Source organism: Salvelinus namaycush, chromosome 14 (assembly GCF_016432855.1).
Source record: "Salvelinus namaycush isolate Seneca chromosome 14, SaNama_1.0, whole genome shotgun sequence".
NCBI lineage: Eukaryota > Metazoa > Chordata > Actinopteri > Salmoniformes > Salmonidae > Salvelinus > Salvelinus namaycush.
The window spans coordinates 27,924,811-27,946,478 of NC_052320.1; the positions used below are offsets into that span (position 1 = coordinate 27,924,811).

Genomic DNA, 21,668 nt, shown 5'->3' on the forward strand with positions numbered 1-21,668 from the left:
TTTGATAAAGAAGAACATCAAGACGAAGCAGCTTCTTTATAAGTGGGATGCACTGTTAAGCGCTACATACCGAGGTGTTCGTGCTGATTGTACGGAGATTGTGACAGCCGGTTAAATGGCGTCCCTTGAGAAGGCAAGAACAAGATGTATGTCAGGAGAAGTGCATTATTATCATAAGGAGACATATACTTGGAATATGGAGGGGAAAAAGAGAGGCAGGGGTCTGAGAGAAGGGGAGGAAGAGGGTCAGCTTGAGTCGGTTAAAAATTGAGGGAAAAGGGAGATGGTTTGTTCAAGAAGAATGGTAGAAAGTGCCGGTCCTTTAAGTTTGTTTATTTCCATTTTGGGTTTCCCCTCTTATTTTCCGCATCCAATAGTGAATGCAGAACTTACAAATGAGCGAGAAATAACAAAAGGTTAAATTACTACACACCATTAACGGGTTAGTGTTTCCTCACGGCCATATCTCCATGTTACAATGCTTGTTTACGGAAGACAGATGGAAGAGGTGACCACCTGTGCTAATTAGCTATCTAGCATGCCCTGAACACCTGTGTGTAAACGTAACTGGGGAGGAAGTGTAGTTGGCCAACTGGAGGCACACAACGTGTGGATCTGTGTAAGTCTGTTAACGTTACAGTAAGTGTCTTTTTTTTCATTGAAAGATTCTTTCTCGCTCATATGGAAGATAAGGGACATATGTTTCAAAAACCTTTTCGCAGCGATGATTGTTGACTTTTCTAACACAGCGTCGGAATTGGAGTTCACACAGCTTTGCCCATGGCTGGCCAACTGGGTTTTCGAGCGTTAGGGCGCACCAAACACCTGTGTAACGGTAGAAGGACGCCAGAAACGTGTTGTAACTGAAAAATACTATCGGCTGCAACTGGGTTAAAGTCGGTTAAATAATAATTAGAATAGTATCATAGCTTAGTAACATTTACTTTAAAATGTTATGATATTTGGTGTAAAGTCTCTTGAAATGGTCTTAAATTTCGTCTTTGCATTGTGTATTTAAGTAATTGTTAGTTGTTTTTTTGCGTTACATGTTGACATATGAGGTGAATAATGCAAAATATGTGTATATACTGTATTCTATTCTACTTTATTTTAGTCTAAGTCTATAGTCTTAATTACATTCCTTTACTTTAGATGTGTGTTGTTGTGAAATTGTTAGATATTACTGCACTGTTGGAGCTAAAAACACAATCATTTCGCTACATCCGCAATAATATCTGATAATCCTCTTATGTGACCAATAAAATGTGATTTGATTTTAGAGAAAAAACAAGTAACTCCATGGTGTATAGTCTGTTTCTATGTTTTACGATTCCAATGTAATGTCTTAGATTAGATGCAGCGACCAATTTTGAACATGGAGAGAACACTGCCGTTTTATTTTGGTGGTTTGGGAGGGATAAGGGGAAAGGCCAGAAGATATTCATTAAGGAAAACTCAAAACAAAAATCATGACTTGTTCCTGTAGGAGAACATCCAAATAAAGGTTATTCTGTAAGTTAATTTAATGGTGTCCCTTGCCTGTAGTAAAGCTGCTCAGCGCGTTTGGCCATACATGATCTTCAACTTGTTTGCCATCCATCTTCACTCCTAGACTTTTTAATTGTTTTCTACAGAAAATGCTAATTTTCTCTGCAATTTTAGAACTGATTTTAGGGAATGAAAACACAAAGGTACAAGGATTGATTTAATCTTTTTTTTGTCATTGAGTTGTGTTTATACATTCAATACGGAGGACCATTTTGGAGTAGAAATTCCTTTGTTAGTGTTGAATGTGTCAGGACCACCAAGGCAATGGCACATCTCACAATACTCACTTAGGGCCAAACTAGACACTACCACAGGAACACTAAAGCAGAAATTAGGTTGAGGACCGGCAGCCCATAATATTATACTGTTATTTTCTTAGATGGAAAGAGAAGGAAACAACCAGTTTTTTGTTATTTATTACTTAAATAGTAAGAGAATGGATTCAGATGGATGGATTGCTGTTATGGTGGCTGAACAGAGGCTCAAGGTGTCAAGTTGAAACATTCCTCCTTCCAGCAGTGGTCTATTCCCTTCCTTTACTTCCATTGTTTGTTCTTGTAGTCCCACTGGGCAGAGAAGCCCTCGATTGGGTTGATCCGCATATCCAACATCCTCTGGATCTGCTTAGCCTGCCACTCCTCACCAAAGGTATGAGGTTGGGGTGGGTACACTGTGGGACACACAAGAGAAAAAGAACAGCAAGTTTAAGGATGGAACAATTGCCCATCCATGTGATAATGGCTTGAGGAAGTCTATCAATTTTAGCAATCAACCATGAGAAATCTTACCATAGTGGCCCTGCCAAAAGACCACCAGACCAGTGATGCCAAAGAAGATGAACATCCCACCAATCACAGTCTTCCATTCATGGGAGGGCCTCTTCATCTCAGGATAGGTGTGGTTGAACTTCAGCCTGTACACTGGGATACAGAAGGAGAAATATTAAGAATAGCAGGATTAAAGGCTGTGACATGAGAAGGAATGAGAGGGGCTTACAGGCGATTTTCTCCTCCTTGGACAGTGCAGTCCAGGGACCCTTCTCCTTCTGTTTCAGGCTCTTATCCGTAGAATCGAGGACATCCTTCCATGGTCTGTCTGGCAGAGGGGTGTCCAGACGATCCCAGTACATTGGCTGTGACATGTCCACCGAGTCGGACACCTCTACAGTACATGAGATATAGGACACAAGATAAGTGAAGGGGAGGTTGAGGTAAAGGGAGCGGTGGTAAGGTGGGGTTTAGAGGTTTATAGACCTCAGAGCATTGTCTTACGTCAGATAGTGTCACTCCTACGTGACTCTTGTCCCTCAACCAAATCAGATCAGTGCAGACGGCCATCATGCTATCTGACGTGAGATAATGGACCTCAGAGAAGAAGACTACACTGGGTGGTAAGCAGGGACGGATTACGAAACAGGCACGCAAGGCACGTGCCACGGGGCCCCCATATTCCTTTTTGGGGGGAGTTCCAGATAGCATATGGTAGCAAAATGTGTAGAATTGCAGGAAATTAGCTTTAAAGCTGCAAAATTCATGACAAAATGTGGACAAATGTTGAGATGAGCTATTAAACACCAATAAAAAAAAGATCTGGTCCATGACAAAAAGTGTAGAATTGCAGGAAATGTCCTTTAAAATGGTAACATTTTCTCTTAGCCTCATGACAAAATGTGTAGAATAGCATTATAAAACGGTATATTTTTTTCTCTGCACCATGGGAAAATGTGTAAATGCAATAAATTAGCTGATCAAAGAATAGTACCGTGGTGGCCATGGCTTGACATCCTCGCACCACTGCTCGTCAGTGCCACCACCGCTTGCTTGGAAAGCAAGCACCCCACACGTCCTGTTGTCAGGTGAAGCATCTGAAAGACAGGTAAGGAACAGAGACGGAACAAGATTTATCCCCCGTCAAAATATGTCTCCTCCCTCTCATGGTGACTAGGTATGACGTAACAAAAATTGGTTACTGATGAAATAGGAACTTCAAAGGCTATTTGCAAAAGCAGAGCAAGATTTGGCGTGAGTCCTCAGATCCTCAAAAAGTTATATAGCTGCATCCTGACGTTGCATCACCGCCTGATATGGCAACTACTCTGCATCCGACCGCAAGGAGCTACAGAGGGTAGTGCGTACATCACTGGGGCCAAGCTTCCCGCCATCCAGGACCTCTATACCAGGCGGTGTCAGTGGAAGTCCCTAAAAATGTTAAAAGACTCCAGCCACCCTAGTCATAGACTTTTTCTCTGCTATGGCACGACAAGCGGTACCGGAGCGCCAAGTCTAGGTCCAAAAGCCAAGACTGCTGAACAGTTAATCAAATGGCTACCCGGACTATTTGCATTGACCCCCCCACCCCTTTTTTACGCTGCTGCTTCTCGCTGTTTATTATCAATGCATAGTCACTTTACCCCTACCTACATGTACATATTACCTCAATTATCTCAACTGACCTGTACCCCCACACATTGACTTGGTACTGGTACCCCCAGTATATAGTCCTGTTATTGTTATTTTATTGTTACTTTTTATTTTATTATTATTTAGTAAATATTTTCTAAACTCTTTATTTTTCTTAACTGCAATGTTGGTTAAGGGCTTATAGGTAAGCATTAAGTAAGGTGTTGTATTCGGCGCATGTGACATATAAAACGTTATTTCATTACAGCCAAAAAGACATTACAGCCAAAAAGCACAGGCTCACCTTCTTCTTCTATGGTATTATGGCATCTGCAAACAAGCGTTAAAGGTGCATGCCGCCACCTACTGTAAGGGTGGCAAACTATAGAAAAAATAACACTGACACAAAAAGGGAAGGGAAGAGGAAAAGGGAAGAAAAATTGCCCTACCGACTAACCCTACACCCATTAAAACCTCACCACTATTCCACTACTTAGTCCTATCTGATACTACACCATGCCAACAGCCTGGGAGGACGGGACACTATCGTTCAACACACCTTGTAACTCTTCTGCAGTAAAATCTTGTACACCCAAGTCATTCTCGGCAACTGCCACCACAACATCTACTTTCTGTGATTTATGTTCCATTTTTGCGGTACAGCTGAAAACTAAGGCTATTTAAGCTAATAAACCAATCTTACTGAAGCACATTATTCCTATCATTCTCTACTGGCCTTGGCTTACTCACAGGGATCCTCTCAGGATTCCTCGCCCTGTACACATCTTCCTCTACTACTCTCTTCACTGCCTCAGCATACGACACATTCTGTACTACTCAGATCCTGGCAACCTCAACCTGTCTTTCTCTCACCGGACACTTCTGATCTCCAGCACCATGAGACCCCTATAGTTAGCACACACAACTTTTTCCACCTATACTACACCTTCCTTTGTCTCATACCCTCCTGCACACTTCTCACATCTAGGAATCTCCCTCCTACACACTGCTGCAACATGACCATAAGCTGGCATTTAAAACACTGTAATTGGTTCGGGACAAAAGCTCTCATCAAAACTCAGCAGAATAGACGGTGTCTTCTCTGTTTCACCACTCCCCTCACCGGGTCTGCGTCGCACCAAATGGGGGTCCCAGACACCGGGAATCTTCAATTTCAGTTCACCCTCAGCACTTAATGCCACCCCTGTTATCACTACTTTCAACAGCGACCTGCTCCGGAGAGCAAAGCAATTCACAGTTCTTGTCCCTAGTCGCGTGATGCGGAGCGCCTGCTCTCTCTGGACGGCAGAAACAGTCCCCAATCTCTTCTCCACCCAACCTGACACCACATATGGATCAGCCAGAAGGCAGGGGTCAACTTTCTCCAAACATGTCACTCCTACTGGACCAGAATCATCTGCTTCATGACCTCCATTGCGAGGTTCGGACATAGAAGCCTTCTCCACACCTTCCTCCCTACACAATTCATCCTCACTCTCACCCAATTCACCTCCAGAGCTACTGGAATACTGCTCACCCCACTGGCACTTGACGCCACTCACCCTCGCCCCATTGTCTCCCTCGGAACTCAACTCCTGATTTATCAGGGGGTGCTGCAGCCTACTTCCTGTGGCTATGGGCTAGCCACATCTAAACTTAATGTAAACAAATTACAGAAGTTACATGCACAACTGGCTTGTTGCCTTTAAAATAGATTTAATTAACTTATTTAATTTAAAATCACAAAACAATAGTGTTTTATTGTCTAGTGGGCTGTATGAATATTTCAACGCCTCATTACCCTTGATTTGATAATGGACTCTTTGAGAGAGACCATGAAGTTGCTTGGCACCAATATGTTATTTATGGTAGGTAGGTTTAAAGGTCTTGTTATGGTGCCGTAAGCGGCCTTGGATGAACTTAAAATCCAGGCTTTGTCTGGACACCTACAGTTAATTACAACTTTAGACCCCATTTCCAGGCTTACAGTAAACTATATCAGAGGGGTATACTACGAAACAAGTTTGAGGTGTTACCGAGATAACTTTGGTCAACTCTGAGTTCAACTTGGGATAACCGACACCACGAAAGTGGCACACCTTTTAGCCAGGTACATTTCTATGGAAACAACGCCTTCAGAAGTAATTTGCTCCAGGGCAGGCTAACTGAGGGCTAACACCATTTATCCTGAATGAAGTGCCTGAGCCGCAAGTTGAGGACCAATGAAATCATATTAATTTGCGTATTTGTTTTATTATATACAGTTGAAGTCGTAAGTTTACATACACCTTAGCCAAATACATTTAAACTCAGTTTCACAATTCCTGACATTTAATCCTAGTAAAAATTCCCTGTCTTAGGTCAGTTAGGATCACCACTTCATTTTTTAGAATGTGAAATGTCAGAATAATAGTAGAAAGAATGATTTATTTCAGCTTTTATTTCTTTCATCACATTCCCAGTGGGTCAGAAGTTTACATACACTCAATTAGTATTTGGTAGCATTGCCTGTAAATTGTTTAACTTGGGTCAAACATTTCAGGTAGCCTTCCACAAGCTTCCCACAATAAGTTGGGTGAATTTTGGCCCATTCCTCCTGACAGAGCTGGTGTAACTGAGTCAGGTTTGTAGGCCTCCTTGCTCGCACACGCTTTTTCAGTTCTGCCCACAAATGTTCTATAGGATTGAGGTCAGGGCTTTGTGATGGCCACGCCAATACCTTGACTTTGTTGTCCTTAAGCCATTTTGCCACAACTTTGGAAGTATGCTTGGGGTCATTGTCCATTTGGAAGACCCATTTGCAACCAAGCTTTAACTTCCTGACTGATGTCTTGAGATGTTGCTTCAATACACCCACATCATTTTTCGTCCTCATGATGCCATCTATTTTGTGAAGTGCACCAGTCCCTCCTGCAGCAAAGCACCACCACAACATGATGCTGCCACCCCTGTGCTTCACAGTTGGGATGGTGTTCTTCGGCTTGCAAGCCTCCCCCTTTTTCCTCCAAACATAACAATGGTCATTATGGCTAAACAGTTCTATTTTGTTTCATCAGACCAGAGGACATTTCTCCAAAAAGTACGATCTTTGTCCCCATGTGCAGTTGCAAACCTTAGTCTGGCTTTTGTTATGGCGGTTTTGGAGCAGTGGCTTCTTCCTTGCTGAGCGGCTTTTCAGGTCATGTCGATTTAGGACTCGTTTTACTGTGGATATAGATACTTTTGTACCTGTTTCCTCCAGCATCTTCACAAGGTCCTTTGCTGTTGTTCTGGGATTGATTTGCACTTTTTGCACCAAAGTACGTTCCTCTCTAGGAGACAGAACGCGTCTCCTTCCTGAGCGGTATGACGGCTGCGTGGTCCCATGGTGTTTGTACTTGCGTACTATTGTTTGTACAGATGAACGCGGTACCTTCAGGCGTTTGGAAATTGCTCCCAAGGATGAACCAGACTTGTGGAGGTCTACAATTTTTTTCTGGGGTCTTGGCTAATTTCTTTTGATTTTCCCATGATGTCAAGCAAAGAGGCACTGAGTTTGAAGGTAGGCCTTGAAATACATCCACAGGTACACCTCCAATTGACTCAAATTATGTCAATTAGCCTATCAGAAGCTTCTAAAGCCATGACATCATTTTCTGGAATTCTCCAAGCTATTTAAAGGCACAGTCAACTTAGTGTATGTTAACTTCTGACCCACTGGAATTGAGATTAAGTGAAATAATCTGTCTGTAAACAATGTAATGTAATGTAAACTTCCGACTTCAACTGTATATACAGTGGGGCAAAAAAGTATTTAGTCAGCCACCAATTGTGCAAGTTCTCCCCCTTAAAAAGATGAGAGGCCTGTAATTTTCATCATAGGTACACTTCAACTATGACAGACAAAATGAGAAAAAAAATCCAGAAAATCACATTGTAGGATTTTTAATGAATTTATTTGCAAATTATGGTGGAAAATAAGTATTTGGTGACCTACAAACAAGCAAGATTTCTGGCTCTCACAGACCTGTAACTTCTTCTTTAAGAGGCTCCTCTGTCCTCCACTCGTTACCTGTATTAATGGCACCTGTTTGAACTTGTTATCAGTATAAAGGACACCTGTCCACAACCTCAAACAGTCACACTCCAAACTCCACTATGGCCAAGACCAAAGAGCTGTCAAAGGACACCAGAAACAAAATTGTAGACCTGCACCAGGCTGGGAAGACTGAATCTGCAATAGGTAAGCAGCTTGGTTTGAAGAAATCAATTGTGGGAGCAATTATTAGGAAATGGAAGACATACAAGACCACTGATAATCTCCCTCGATCTGGGGCTCCACGCAAGATCTCACCCTGTGGGGTCAAAATGATCACAAGAACGGTGAGCAAAAATCCCAGAACCACACGGGGGGACCTAGTGAATGACCTGCAGAGAGCTGGGACCAAAGTAACAAAGCCTACCATCAGTAACACACTACGCCGCCAGGGACTCAAATCCTGCAGTGCCAGACGTGTCCCCCTGCTTAAGCCAGTACATGTCCAGGCCCGTCTGAAGTTTGCTAGAGAGCATTTGGATGATCCAGAAGAAGATTGGGAGAATGTCATATGGTCAGATGAAACCAAAATATACATTTTTGGTAAAAACTCAACTCGTCGTGTTTGGAGGACAAAGAATGCTGAGTTGCATCCAAAGAACACCATACCTACTGTGAAGCATGCGGGTGGAAACATCATGCTTTGGGGCTGTTTTTCTGCAAAGGGACCAGGACGACTGATCCGTGTAAAGGACAGAATGAATGGGGCCATGTATCGTGAGATTTTGAGTGAAAACCTCCTTCCATCAGCAAGGGCATTGAAGATGAAACGTGGCTGGGTCTTTCAGCATGACAATGATCCCAAACACACCGCCCGGGCAACGAAGGAGTGGCATCGTAAGAAGCATTTCAAGGTCCTGGAGTGGCCTAGCCAGTCTCCAGATCTCAACCCCATAGAAAATCTTTGGAGGGAGTTGAAAGTCCGTGTTGCCCAGCAACAGCCCCAAAACATCACTGCTCTAGATGGAGGAATGGGCCAAAATACCAGCAACAGTGTGTGAAAACCTTGTGAAAACTTACAGAAAATGTTTGACCTCTGTCATTGCCAACAAAGGGTATATAACAAAGTATTGAGATAAACTTTTGTTATTGACCAAATACTTATTTTCCACCATAATTTGCAAATAAATTCATAAAAAATCCTACAATGTGATTTTCTGGATTTTTTCTCCTCATTTTGTCTGTCATAGTTGAAGTGTACCTATAATGAAAATTACAGGCCTCTCTCATCTTTTTAAGTGGGAGAACTTGCACAATTGGTGGCTGACTAAATACTTTTTTGCCCCACTGTACCTATCACATTGCACATTTAGTAATGACAGAATGCATTTTAAACTTAATGCACAGTAAAACTTTTGTAATAAAATTATTTTATCATAAGAGTGGGGGGATTTTTTTTATTATTGTGCATTAACCTCTACGGGATCGGTGTCCCTAAACCGTGATAGTTGTTGCTCAATATGGGATAATTTGACTAGAATGATGTTGTAAACAACAGCCAACTTTCCGGGACATAGACATGTCTTATATGGGCAGAAATCTTAAATTATTGTTAATCTAGCAGTGTCCAATTTACAGCAGCTATTACAGCAAAAAAATACCACGCCATTGTTTGAGGATAGTGCACACCAACAAAACACTTTTATCAAGGCAACTGGTTTGATACATTCACCTCTGAAGGTAAATAAAGTACTTACATTCAGTAATCTTGCTCTGATTTGTCATCATGAGGGTCCCAGAGATAAAATGTAGCATAGTTTTGTTTGATAAAATCAATTTTTAGGAACTGGGTTCTACAGTTTGACCCCACTGCTGTCTCTGGCTCCACACCCACCCCACACGGCCATCTAGATGTGTGAAGGTTAGTGTATTTTCTGTAGGGAAGCTAATGATCCATCATATATGACATTCCTGGGAGTGTGTAAACTTATTTTTTTTTTATTACCATAGCATTTTTGTATATTCTCTGTAGTTATGTACTTGAAAATGTATAAATTGACCAATTCGGCACATTTGGGCAAACTCCTGGCAGACTTGACACAAATATTGTGTAGTGATGTAATTCTTTACTGGATCAGTCTGCACACTTTGCACACACACTGCTGCCATCTTGTGGACAACATCTCTAAATTACAACTTGAATCCTATCTCAATGTATGGCCTTCAACTTGTATTTGAAAGACTATGTAAAAAAAAAAAATTAAACTGATGTTTTCTGGTTTGTATTGTCTTTTACCAGATCTAATGTGTTATATTCTCCTACATTAATTTCACATTTCCACAAACTTCAAAGTGTTTCCTTTCAAATGGTATCAAGAATATGCATATCCTTGTTTCAGGTTCTGAGCTACTGGCTGTTAGATTTGGGTATGTCATTTAAGGCGGAAATTGAAAAAAGGGTCCGATCCTTAAGAGCACACCAAAGTACAAAGAAGGCATTAACGATATGTAATAAAATAAAGACAGCACTTTTAAAAGCTTATTTCACACCATAGCCTGCTGAATTTGCAAGATAACTTTTCTTTCATTTTGATTTCAACACAAGAGTTTGGCATTTGACTAGCCATGTGTGACATGTACATGCAGTTACAAGACTGTTAGAGTTAAGCCTTTCGCAGGCTTCCCAGTCAAAACAGCTTTCCTTGAGGCAAGTCGGAATTCTGTAGCCGAAGTCTAGGCCCCTTCGTCAGTGATTGGTCAACAGTACTACTCCTATTAGGAGTGGGAACTATGGATGGGATTTTTCAATGAAGTTTTTCTTGTCATTTAACAAGACAACTAGTTTTCACTTGAGTAATACTGCAACAAACAAAAAGTTAGATATAAAATTGCGTGACTAAGACCTCCTAGGCAAAAAACGTTCAAATGAATTTCAGATTTAGATTAATTCTGGCTGTTGTTGTTACGGCGTCTCAAGAGTGTTTTTTCAAGCGAAGTTCTTTGAGTATGCTTGACTTTCACCTAGCTGAGTTCTGCCAGGAGCAAACCAAACTTAGTATGTGGGCATCTTTTGCGGCAAGCGGACGAGCAATATCCACCTTCGTAATACGGATTAAGCCTGAGCTGGAATGTGAAGCTAACTGAAGCTGGCTAGCTTTAGAACACCCTGAGTAGATCTGTCTTTCATCATAGTATACCCCTAAGCTAATTTTTTTGTATTGCAAGAGTCTAATATGGTCTCTCTCTCTCTCAGATTCAGATAAGCTCTATTAGCATGCATGGCAAGGTGACTGTTGCTCTCTCTCTCTCTCTTTCACACACACACACACACACACACACACACACACACACACACACACACACACACACACACACACACACACACACACACACACACACACACACACACACACACTGAAGCCAATACAAATGGTGGAAACTGGCAGTTGGTCAACATCAGCAACCATGTCGCCACGTCCTTAATGACCTCCACACACAGTTTGGTGGACTGTCAAACAGACACATCCATTACATTACCCACTTTATGAGACCTTTATGCAAAAGAGTTTGACATAACTTTTGAGTGTTGTTCTCTACAAAATGCACAAAGAAACTATCTTGTGCAGACATATTATCAAGGAGTACAGTGTGAATTGATGTCCAAATATGGAGTTGTGTCTGTCTTCTGTGGTGGAGATGTTTACAAATTTAACTTGCGGAGTCTTGAGTTGACACATATGGCCAATGCCCTAATGCATCATCTCAAAAGGCATTGAGAGAGATTACAATTATTTGTATCCAAATACAACACTGCATGCTATTAACACAATCCCTTTCACTTTCCCTCCCACAACAGCCTGAGTTGGTATGTTAACAATGATCATGCCTGTCGCGCATTTGAAACATTTTTGTATTCTAGAAGTCTACAGAATCTGTGTTAGAGTTCACTTAACTCTGCATGCCCGCTCCTGACCCAAGTAAAGGGTCTAAATGACCGCCCCACCCCGCCGCTACCTGACCCAAACAGCCAGTCCTCTTTGAACCCAGAAGTTCGCAAGCCTTTAGCTACTCACAGTTGTCCTGAGAGTGGACCTTCAGGGGGAAAAAAGATGGCCAAATAAGAGCAACCCCTCTTCACTTTGCTCTGGCGCACTGTCGCTGTGTCTCACCCTTGGATCTTATCACCAACAAACAATCACACTGACCAGGAAAGGCGGGTGAGAGAAGGGGAGGGCTAGAGGCAGGGAGGAGGCGGGTGAGAGAAGGGGAGGGCTAGAGGCAGGGAGGAGGCGGGTGAGAGAAGGGGAGGGCTAGAGGCAGGGAGGAGGCGGGTGAGAGAAGGGGAGGGCTAGAGGCAGGGAGGAGGCGGGTGAGAGAAGGGGAGGGCTAGAGGCAGGGAGGAGGCGGGTGAGAGTTTAGACCGAGAGAGACTAAAGGAGTGCAAGTAAACAATCTGAGAAAGCATGTGATGCTACTGGCAGACTGGACCAGGGCTAGGGTTGCACTGTCAAATATATTTCACAGACCCTATATTTGAGGCTACTGACTTCTCTCTTTCACTCTCTTTAATAATCTTCTCCTTTCCACCTTCGCAGATCTTACAGAAAACTCCACAGTGACAGAAAGGGGGAACCATTGGAATGCAGACAGGTCAACTTTGGGTCAGTTTATACAAGGAGGGATCTTAAAGAAGAGTTGCTTTCACAGTGAAGAGTAAAACATCCCTAGAGAGAGTGAGATACAGAGAGGCCATGCGAAAGGCTGAAATAGTGTGACCAAGAGAGTGTGAGAAAATGCGAACCGTCACAGTTTGTGATAAGGGAAAGATGAGGGACGACATTGTATCAAGTTCAGGACTGATTTAGGTTTAGCCATGCAGGACCTGGGCCAGTATTACCCCTGGCAGTTGTTTGGCTGCTAGTATGTGATTCACAGGAGGGCAACCAATGATTGAGGGCGCTGAGGGGAAAGGAGGGGAGTGGCAAGAGGGGTGAGTTAAGGACAGGCTGGCTGCACAGTACTGTATGCTGTTGCTGTTCAGCCAGCAACCATACACAGCAGCTGTTAAAGTCTTTTTTGGTCAAGGTCAATGTTACAGCAACCATACCCTCTTTGGCAGTACAATTTACTTTGCTCTTTTAGCAGAACAATGTAAACTAATGACAAAAATACTAGTCAAAATATAGTCAGATTCTTGAAATAAAAATACAATCTATAATAGAAACTGGATGGTTTGAGCCCTGAATGCTGATGTGCTGACAGCCATGGTATATCAGACCGTATACCACGGGTATGACAAACATTTATTTTTACTGTTCTTATTATGTTGGTAACCAGTTTATAATAGCAATAAGGCATCTCTGGTGTTTGTGGTATATGGCCAATATACCACGGCAAAGAGCTGTATTAGGCACTCCGCGTTGTGTCGCGCTTAAGAACAGCCCTTAGCCGTGGTATTTTGGCCATATACCACAACCCCTTGGGCATTATTGCTTAATTAACTCAGAGCCCATCAACGCAGAGCCGGCCAATGAGATTCAGACAGTCTGTAAAACTGTAACTGTCCTCCGATTCACTGATAAACAGTGTTTTTGCTGGTACATTACATAACCCTCAGAGGTCACCTTACCTCTGGAGCACAAGCAACCAGTGTCAGCTTAATTGGGGAGGACGGGCTCATAGTAATGTCTGGAGCGGAATAAATGGAATGATATCGACCACATCAAATACTCGGTTTGATACTATTCCATTCACTCCATTCCAGTCATTATTATGAACCGTCCTCCCCTCAACAGCATCCTGTGCTCTGGAGTAACCCTCTCACTGTTTGTCTTATATGTTGATGGTTTGTATTATGTAACTACACTCAATCTGCTTGCTGATCTTTCACTAGCGCTGGACACGTTTTGTTTTTACTGCAATGGTAGACGAAAATGAAGATGTAGTCGATGTGATGTGTACATGCTTTCATGTGCTTCAACTTATAGTACATGATTATTCACTAACAGGAAGGAGTGTGCTGCAGACCAATGGTTGTTAGAAATACAAAATGGATAAATAGTGAAAAAGTTCAGCCTTAAATCTTCATGCTAGTTATTATACTTCTCAATGGTACTGCAATTTAATTGTGGTTACTACATTTAGACACAAGATGGCAGCATGATTGTATCCTTAATCAACCGTATTGCCAGGGATTATTGGTGTAGCATTGTCAGGTATGCCTAATATAGATAAATGTAATCTGTTGGCATTGTATTAAATTGTCTATCGGGAGGCTGTCAGAGACCAAAAACATGTACTCACAGAGCTCTAGTCCTGGATACAAAGATAAGGCTACTGGGATTTGCTTTCCATGGATTTGGTGGATAAACTGAGGCTGTCCCATGAGTTATTAGGAATTAGTCAGAATGTTATTTTTCTCAATCGGAAGTGGATGATCAGTTTTATATTTTGACCAGTGGTGAAACACAAGAGCCTTATTGGATATAACAAGGTGTGTGATAGGCCTGATCCTGTCTACTATACAGTGCCTTCAAAAAGTATTCACACCCCTTGACATTTTCCACATTTTGTAGTGTGACAGCCTGAATTTAAAATGGATTAAATTGAGATTTTTTTGTCACTGGTGTATGCAATATTCCATAATGTCAAAGTGGAATTATGTGTTTTCTACATTTTTACAAATTAATTACAAATTAGAAGCTGAAATGTCTTGAGTCAATAAGTATTTGACGCCTTTGTTATTGCAAGTAAAAATGTGCTTAACAAGTCACATAATAAGTTGCACGGACTCACTCTGTGTGCACTAATAGTGTTTAACATGATTTTTAAAAGACTATTTACAGTTGAAGTCGGAGGTTTACATACACTTAGGTTGGAGACATTAAAACTGGTTTTTCAACCACTCCACAAATTTCTTGTTAACAAACTATAGTTTTGGAACATCTACTTTGTGCATGACACAAGTAATTTTTCCAACAATTGTTTACAGACAGACGATTTCACTTATAATTCACTGTATCACAATTCCAGTGGGTCAGAAGTTAACATACACTAAGTTGACTGTGCCTTTAAACAGCTTGGGAAATTCCAGAAAATTATGTCATGGCTTTAGAGGCTGTTGATAGGCTAATTGACATAATTTGAGTCAATTGGAGGTGTACCTGTGGATGTATTTCAAGGCCTACCTTCAAACTCAGTGGCTCTTTGCTTGACATCATGGGAAAATCAAAAGATATCAGCCAAGACCTCAGAAAAAAATTGTAGACCTCCACAAGTCTGGTTCATCCTTGGGAGCAATTTCCATACACCTGAAGGTACCACGTTCATCTGTACAAACAATAGTACGTAAGTATAAACACCATTGAACCACGCAGCAGTCATACCGCTCAGAAAGGAGACACGTTCTGTCTCCTAGAGATGAACGTACTTTGGTGCGAAAAGTGCAAATCAATCCCAGAACAACAGCAAAGGACCTTGTGAAGATGCTGGAGGAAACAGGTATAAAAGTATCTATATCCACAGTAAAACAAGTCCTATATCGACATAACCTGAAAGGCCGCTCAGCAAGGAAGAAGCCACTGCTCCAAAACCGCTCTAAAAAAGACAGACTACGGTTTGCAACTGCACATGGGGACAAAGATTGTACTTTTTGGAGAAATGTCCTCTGGTCTAATGAAACGAAAATAGAACTGTTTGGCCATAATGACCATCATTATGTTTGGAGGAAAAAGGGGGAAGCTTGCAAGCCGAAGAACACCATCCCAACTGTGAATCACGGGGGTGGCAGCATCATTCTGTGGGGGTGCTTTGCTGCAGGAGCGACTGGTGCACTTCACAAAAGGAAGGAAAATGATGTGGATATATTGAAGCAACATCTCAAGACATCAGTCAGGAAGTTAAAGCTTGGTCGCAAATGGATCTTCCAAATGGACAATGACCCCAAGCATACTTCCAAAGTTGTGGCAAAATGGCTTAAGGTCAACAAAGTCAAGGTATTGGAGTGGCCATCACAAAGCCCTGACCTCAATCCTATAGAAAATTTGTGGGTAGAACTGAAAAAGCATGTGCGAGCAAGGAGGCCTACAAACCTGACTCAGTTACAGCAGCTCTGTCTGGAGGAATGGGCCAAAATTCACCCAACTTATTGTGGGAGGCTACCTGAAACGTTTGACCCAAGTTAAACAATTTACAGGCAATGCTACCAAATACTCATTGATTGTATGTAAACTTCTGACCCACTGGGAATGTGATGAAAGAAATAAAAGCTGAAATACATCATTCTCTCTACTATTATTCTGACATTTCACATTCTTAAATTAAGGTGGTGATCCTAACTGACCTAAGACAGGGATTTTTTCTAGGATTAAATGTCAGTAATTGTGAAAAACGGAGTTTAAATGTATTTGGCTAAGGTGTATGCAAGCTTATGACTTCAACTGTATCTCTGTACCCCACACACACCCCTCAGTCAGGCAGGGAATTTCAAACACAGATTCAACCACGAAGACCAGAGAGCTTTTCAAATGCCTCGCGAGAAGGGCACCTTTTGATAAGGGGGGGGGAAACATAGACATCTTTGTGCATGGTGAAGTTTTTAATTACACTTTGGATGGTGTATCAATACACCCAGTCTATACACAGATACAGGCGTCCTTTCTAACAGTTGCCAGAGAGGAAGGAAACCGCTCAGCGATTTCACCATGTGGCCAATGGTGACGTTAAAACAGTTACAGAGTTTAATGGCTGTGATAGGAGAAAACTGAGAATGGATCAACAACATTGCAGTTATTCCACAATACTAACCTAAGTAAAAAGAAGGAAGCTTGTACAGAATAAAAATATTCCAAAAACATGCATCCTGTTTGCAACAAGGCACTAAATTAAAACTGCAAATCCAATCCAATACATTACTGAGTACCACTCTTTATATTTTCAAACGTAGTGGTGGCTGCATAATGTTATGGGCATGCTGGTAATCGTTAAGGACTGGGGAGTTTTTCAGGATAAAAAATAAACGGAATGGAGCTAAGCAAAGGCAAAATCCTAGAGGAAAACCTGGTTCAGTCTGCTTTCCACAAGACACTGGGAGATGAATTCACCTTTTAGCAGGACAATAACCTAAAACACAAGGCCAAATCTACACTGGAGTTGCTTACTAAGAAGACAGTGAATGTTCCAAGTTACAGTTTTGACTTAAATCTACTTGGAAATCTGAAAGACCTGAAAATGGTTGTCTAGCAATGATCAACAACCAATTTGAAAGAGCTTGAAGAATTTTATAAAAGAATAATGGGCAAATGTTGCACAATCCGGGTGTGGAACGCTCTTAGAGATTTACCCAGAAAGACTCACAGCTGTAATCACTGCCAAGGTTCTTCTTACAAAGTATTGACTCTTGGGTGTGAATACTTATGTAAATGAGATATTTCTGTTTTTAATTATCAATACATTTGCAAAAATTTTGAAAACATGTTTTCACTTTGTCATTATGGGGTATTGTGTGTAGATGGGTGAGAGAAAAACAAATCAATTTAATCCATTTTGAGTTCAGGCTGTAACACAACAAAATGTGGAATAAGTCAAGGGGTGTGAATACTTTCTGAAGGCACTGTAGATGGTTTACTTGTATCTCTGTCTCAGTCTTACATGGAAGGTTCAACTTTGAGCTAAAAATCCACTTGAGTTTTCTTTTTAGAATAGATATTTTAGGCATACACTCGCACACAACTCATCATAGTCACATGCTCACACATGTTCATAAATAATCTCTTGTTCTATGGTACAGCTACAGGATGTGAATGTGGTGATATTAGAGGTGAGGGTTTTGGGGTTTTCTTTATGACATGTATGTTACGTTGGCTGTTGGGCATGAAATTAACAACAGCTGCGAGGACAAAACAGAGGGCTGACATAAACGTCACAGGCCATGGACCCCCACTAACACACACACATGCATGCATGCGGCACGTGTCCCCCTGATTCATTCATGGAAACTAAGCATAAACCGTGACGGTGCACACATCCACCCCACCCCCCATTCGATTCCCCTATTGTCCACCCCCCACCCCCCTATTGTGACCTCCTGCCTCTCACTGCCTCCCCCATTAGAATTTTAGATTTGAGCGTTCCTCTCTCCAGAGGAAACACGGATGCCATTCTGCATTTTTTTTTCTCTTTGTTCACGTTTCTCTTGTCTCTTTTTATAACAATAAAAAGGCAGAAATGAAGATTGAAGGAGGAATTAGCCCCTGACTGTCAGTTTGAAGTCAATCTGGCACACAAGCAAATGACAGACGCCACGCTTGCTAACCACCCTAAAGGCAGATCCCTAAACCGCACTCACTACAACATCCATCTGATGTGAAGAGATAATAAATGTTCAACCCACTGGTTACTGACACGTATGTCTCTGCGTAGTGACTGCTGCTATAAGGGCAACGCTCTAAAGTTCTCCATTATCTCCATTATCCATTATCTAGTCCTTATTCATAAAAAATACTGCTTTTATTTTATTTACCCTGTTTAGAGAATTTGGTTTCTGTGGCAACTTCCAGTTTTATAGAATGAATACCGATACTAAAAATGTGGAGTGTCTGTGTACATCAGGAAATTGTCAACCCCAACCTGGCAATGTGTTAATGACTTCCTCTATTTCCAGTACTTTATGAAATAAGTCACAATTTATCATCACACATTCTGTGATGTACACTGAATCGAGCATGCACCAAATTACCACAGGTAAGCAGCATCCCAGAGACAGAGAATACATCATGGGTCTAGTGCTATAGGTTTTCTTCCACACGTCTGTGTGGTCCGCCTCAGTCATCCATGAGATTTCATCAGACTATACAGTACATTATCTCTGGGAGCAGACCTGGCTCTGGCTCTAGCTGAGGCTGTCATGGTGGCCCCTACATGCACAGGCTAGCTGAGTCGTCTCTCCTGTAGAGCTTGTTCCCATGTTGGCTCCCTGGCCCTGGCAGCACAGGACTGTCCCCTCCTTTGAAGCCCGGTGGCCTGATGGGTAAGTGGGTCAAATTCCCATCATAAGCATCCCGAGGCTGGTTCATTTTTGTTCTCCCTCTGCTGCCATATTCTGCCCTGCTGCTTTGTGCTCTTTTTCGGGTTGTGCCTTCCCTTCCCTTCCCTTCCCTGGAACCCCTTTCTAAGGGGATATCGATGCGTGCATGGGGATGTGGACCTGGATAATGATGAATGTGCCATGGAGCCACTGTTGTGAGTCTAGGGAAGACCTCGATTAGTGCCTCATCACTGTTTGTTGCGTTGGTTTCTCTTCATTAAAATAAACTAGAGGAAGGGGGAGCTCTGGTGCACCACAATAACATTGTCAGTTGTCATTCTTATCCAGGGCAAGTCACCTAGTTTGCAGTTTTACATATGATCTACCTCATGACGCAAATTGGGTTAAGCATCTTGCCTGAGGGCAAAGACTAGCGTCCTTCATTCTACTTGATGTGGCTCTAAAATATTTGGCAACAAGTGCTGTGCCATACCGGATTAGGCTACTGTTTTTCATCGATTTTTATTAATTCATTAAATTAACTCATGAAATTATCTCATTACATTGTATTACATCATACACAATAAAATAGATAAACTTCAAAACAATATAACTTCTGCACCAAATCAAATTAGTTTGTAAGTAAAACGTGGCAGTTGGACTTTTTTCTTCAGCCTTTAGTATTTCAGACGAGTTGGTCTTTGCAGACTTGTGTCCATTGCCAAGGCAGCGTAAGGTCCATTCTGTGCATGGCCTTAGAGTTAGGGGCCTTCCTTTGGGTGTCAGAGAGTGTCCTGTGCCTCTGAATAATCACCTGGGACACAATGCAGGGGGAAAGCACCAGAGGGTCTGGAGAATCTTTATCCCAATTAATCTACAGGACAAACCACCCATTCTGTCACTCTTTGTTTTTAAATGGGTTCAAAGAAGGAAACATGGTGGAAATGAATCAGCTTTAATTTAATTGGTGGTAATGGATTTCCCTAAAGTGAGAAGGAATGTTGTATGGTCACTGGGTTATGTCCAGAATTGGAGCAGCTCTTTGAGTGTCTTCCTGCACACCTGTAGACACTGATGAGTTAGGTCAGGATGTCACTGCAATAGCGATGGGGGCCACTGGTATGTTGCTGTATGTACAGAATAAGTGTGGATAGCAAAAATAAAAATATATGTTCAATATACACTCTGCTTGCTCTTCTGTTGTGCTAGCGAACATGGCATATTTTTTTCAACTTTGTCGGTTCAGAAGCAAACAAGGCCACTGCTCCAGGGCGTGTGTGTTTGCGTATCTGTATGTGTGTGTGTGTGCTTGTGCCATGCATGTGTTCATTTGTTTGCACAGTTTCTGTGTCAGAGGGGCTTGATTTTGAACCTACTGAACTGGTCCTGGGTGTCAAAATACAACAATCTATTAATACACAAAAAATATACACTCATAGACTCACACACACTCGCTTATCGTATTCCACCGTGCACATAAAGGCAGCCACTCGACATGTATTTACGGTGTTGTACGGTGTACCCTCACATTGACTTAAATGCACTCAAACAAATAGTTAAAAAGCACTCTACTCACAGTCACATGTTGGCACCTCCCACTCACCACACAACATAAAGGAGAAGAGGTGTATCTGGGAAATAGCCAAGAATTCTCTGTGGAATGCCATTAGATCACTTTGAGACAGGTGACCTGGAGAGAGATCAGGAGCTTGGGAAAGGCTGCAAACAGCCCAATGTGGTTCGGGCTAGAATGGGAAGACCCTGGTACTGTATGTGTCGCATGTTATTGCTTCATTTTGTATCTCAATTATGAAATTGTTCACACATTAGTCTGGTTACTGGGATAGTGAATTCTCCAAAGAATAAATGAATGGGACAGCTCTCGGTCTATAGGACTGTGTCCTGTGGGGCTGTCAGGAGACAGTCGCATGAACCAAGTCTCTTTTTCTCACCATTCAGACACCTTTGCTTTACCCCCTAAAATGCTGTTTTTCAGACATATTCATCTTAATTTCCCCCTCCTATCTCACCTCTGCCTGTATTTGGTAAACTATGTGCTTCCTCTAACACATGTAGTCACATCTCTGCAGTCATATCTCTGTAGTCGGACCTTTTCCCTGTCGTCTGGTACAGGATTAGGCCTACTGACTTCATGGCCTTCCTGTGAACAACCCCCTGCCCCCTCTACTGTGCAATGTGGTCTGTCTGCTGCATAGAGTGGCCTAGTTCTTTCTTTCTTTCTTTCTTGTAATTTATTCTAGTCAATCATTCTACGCTTTGCGTGCCTTGACTGTCAACTGTGGATTTAAGCAATAGTATTGACATGAGTGATGAGAATAATCTTTATAAAAGCAATACATTTCTGTTGCTAAGGTTTTTTATTCAGGTCAGCAAATAGAGCTGATGATATTCTGTACACGCACTCCTTTGGGATTCTGCTGTAAATTCCAAAGATTAGTGAAGTATAGGTGCAGCAGATATTATGAAATTGGCTGAACTAATGGCTTAAAAGGTCATAAACAAGTATCCAATCCAAACTTGTCCGCACTGTTGTCACTGCTCAGTGCTGATTCAGTGGCGTTCATAGTGGAGTGTCAGCCATAATTACACAGCTTCAGGACAAATATATTATCTCTGATCTATTATTCATTCCTTTATCATCCATAATTCATCATTTGGTTTA

The 21,668-nt window shown here is 41.9% G+C and overlaps 1 protein-coding gene across 1 annotated transcript; it reads right to left on the bottom strand.

The window, feature by feature from the left end:
• Positions 1 to 1,700: 1,700 nt before the first annotated feature.
• On the bottom strand, positions 1,701 to 12,168 carry LOC120059357. Its single transcript, XM_039008357.1, has 5 exons — positions 12,036 to 12,168; positions 3,310 to 3,412; positions 2,545 to 2,709; positions 2,337 to 2,468; positions 1,701 to 2,218 (listed from the first exon to the last, which is right to left on the bottom strand). Exons 2-5 carry the CDS (start codon positions 3,410 to 3,412, stop codon positions 2,085 to 2,087), a joined length of 534 nt encoding a protein of 177 aa, XP_038864285.1. The 5' UTR covers positions 12,036 to 12,168; the 3' UTR covers positions 1,701 to 2,084.
• Between the last annotated feature and the right edge of the window lie 9,500 nt (positions 12,169 to 21,668).

Excerpts from the sequence above, each read along its gene's own strand:
- LOC120059357 (XM_039008357.1), bottom strand. The coding sequence starts at position 3,412 with ATGCTTCACCTGACAACAGGACGTGTGGGGTGCTTGCTTTCCAAGCAA. Across the intron at positions 2,469-2,544 it reads CAAGGAGGAGAAAATCGCCT|TGTACAGGCTGAAGTTCAAC; the intron begins GTAAGCCCCTCT and ends TCTGTATCCCAG. Across the intron at positions 2,219-2,336 it reads CTTTTGGCAGGGCCACTATG|TGTACCCACCCCAACCTCAT; the intron begins GTAAGATTTCTC and ends TGTGTCCCACAG.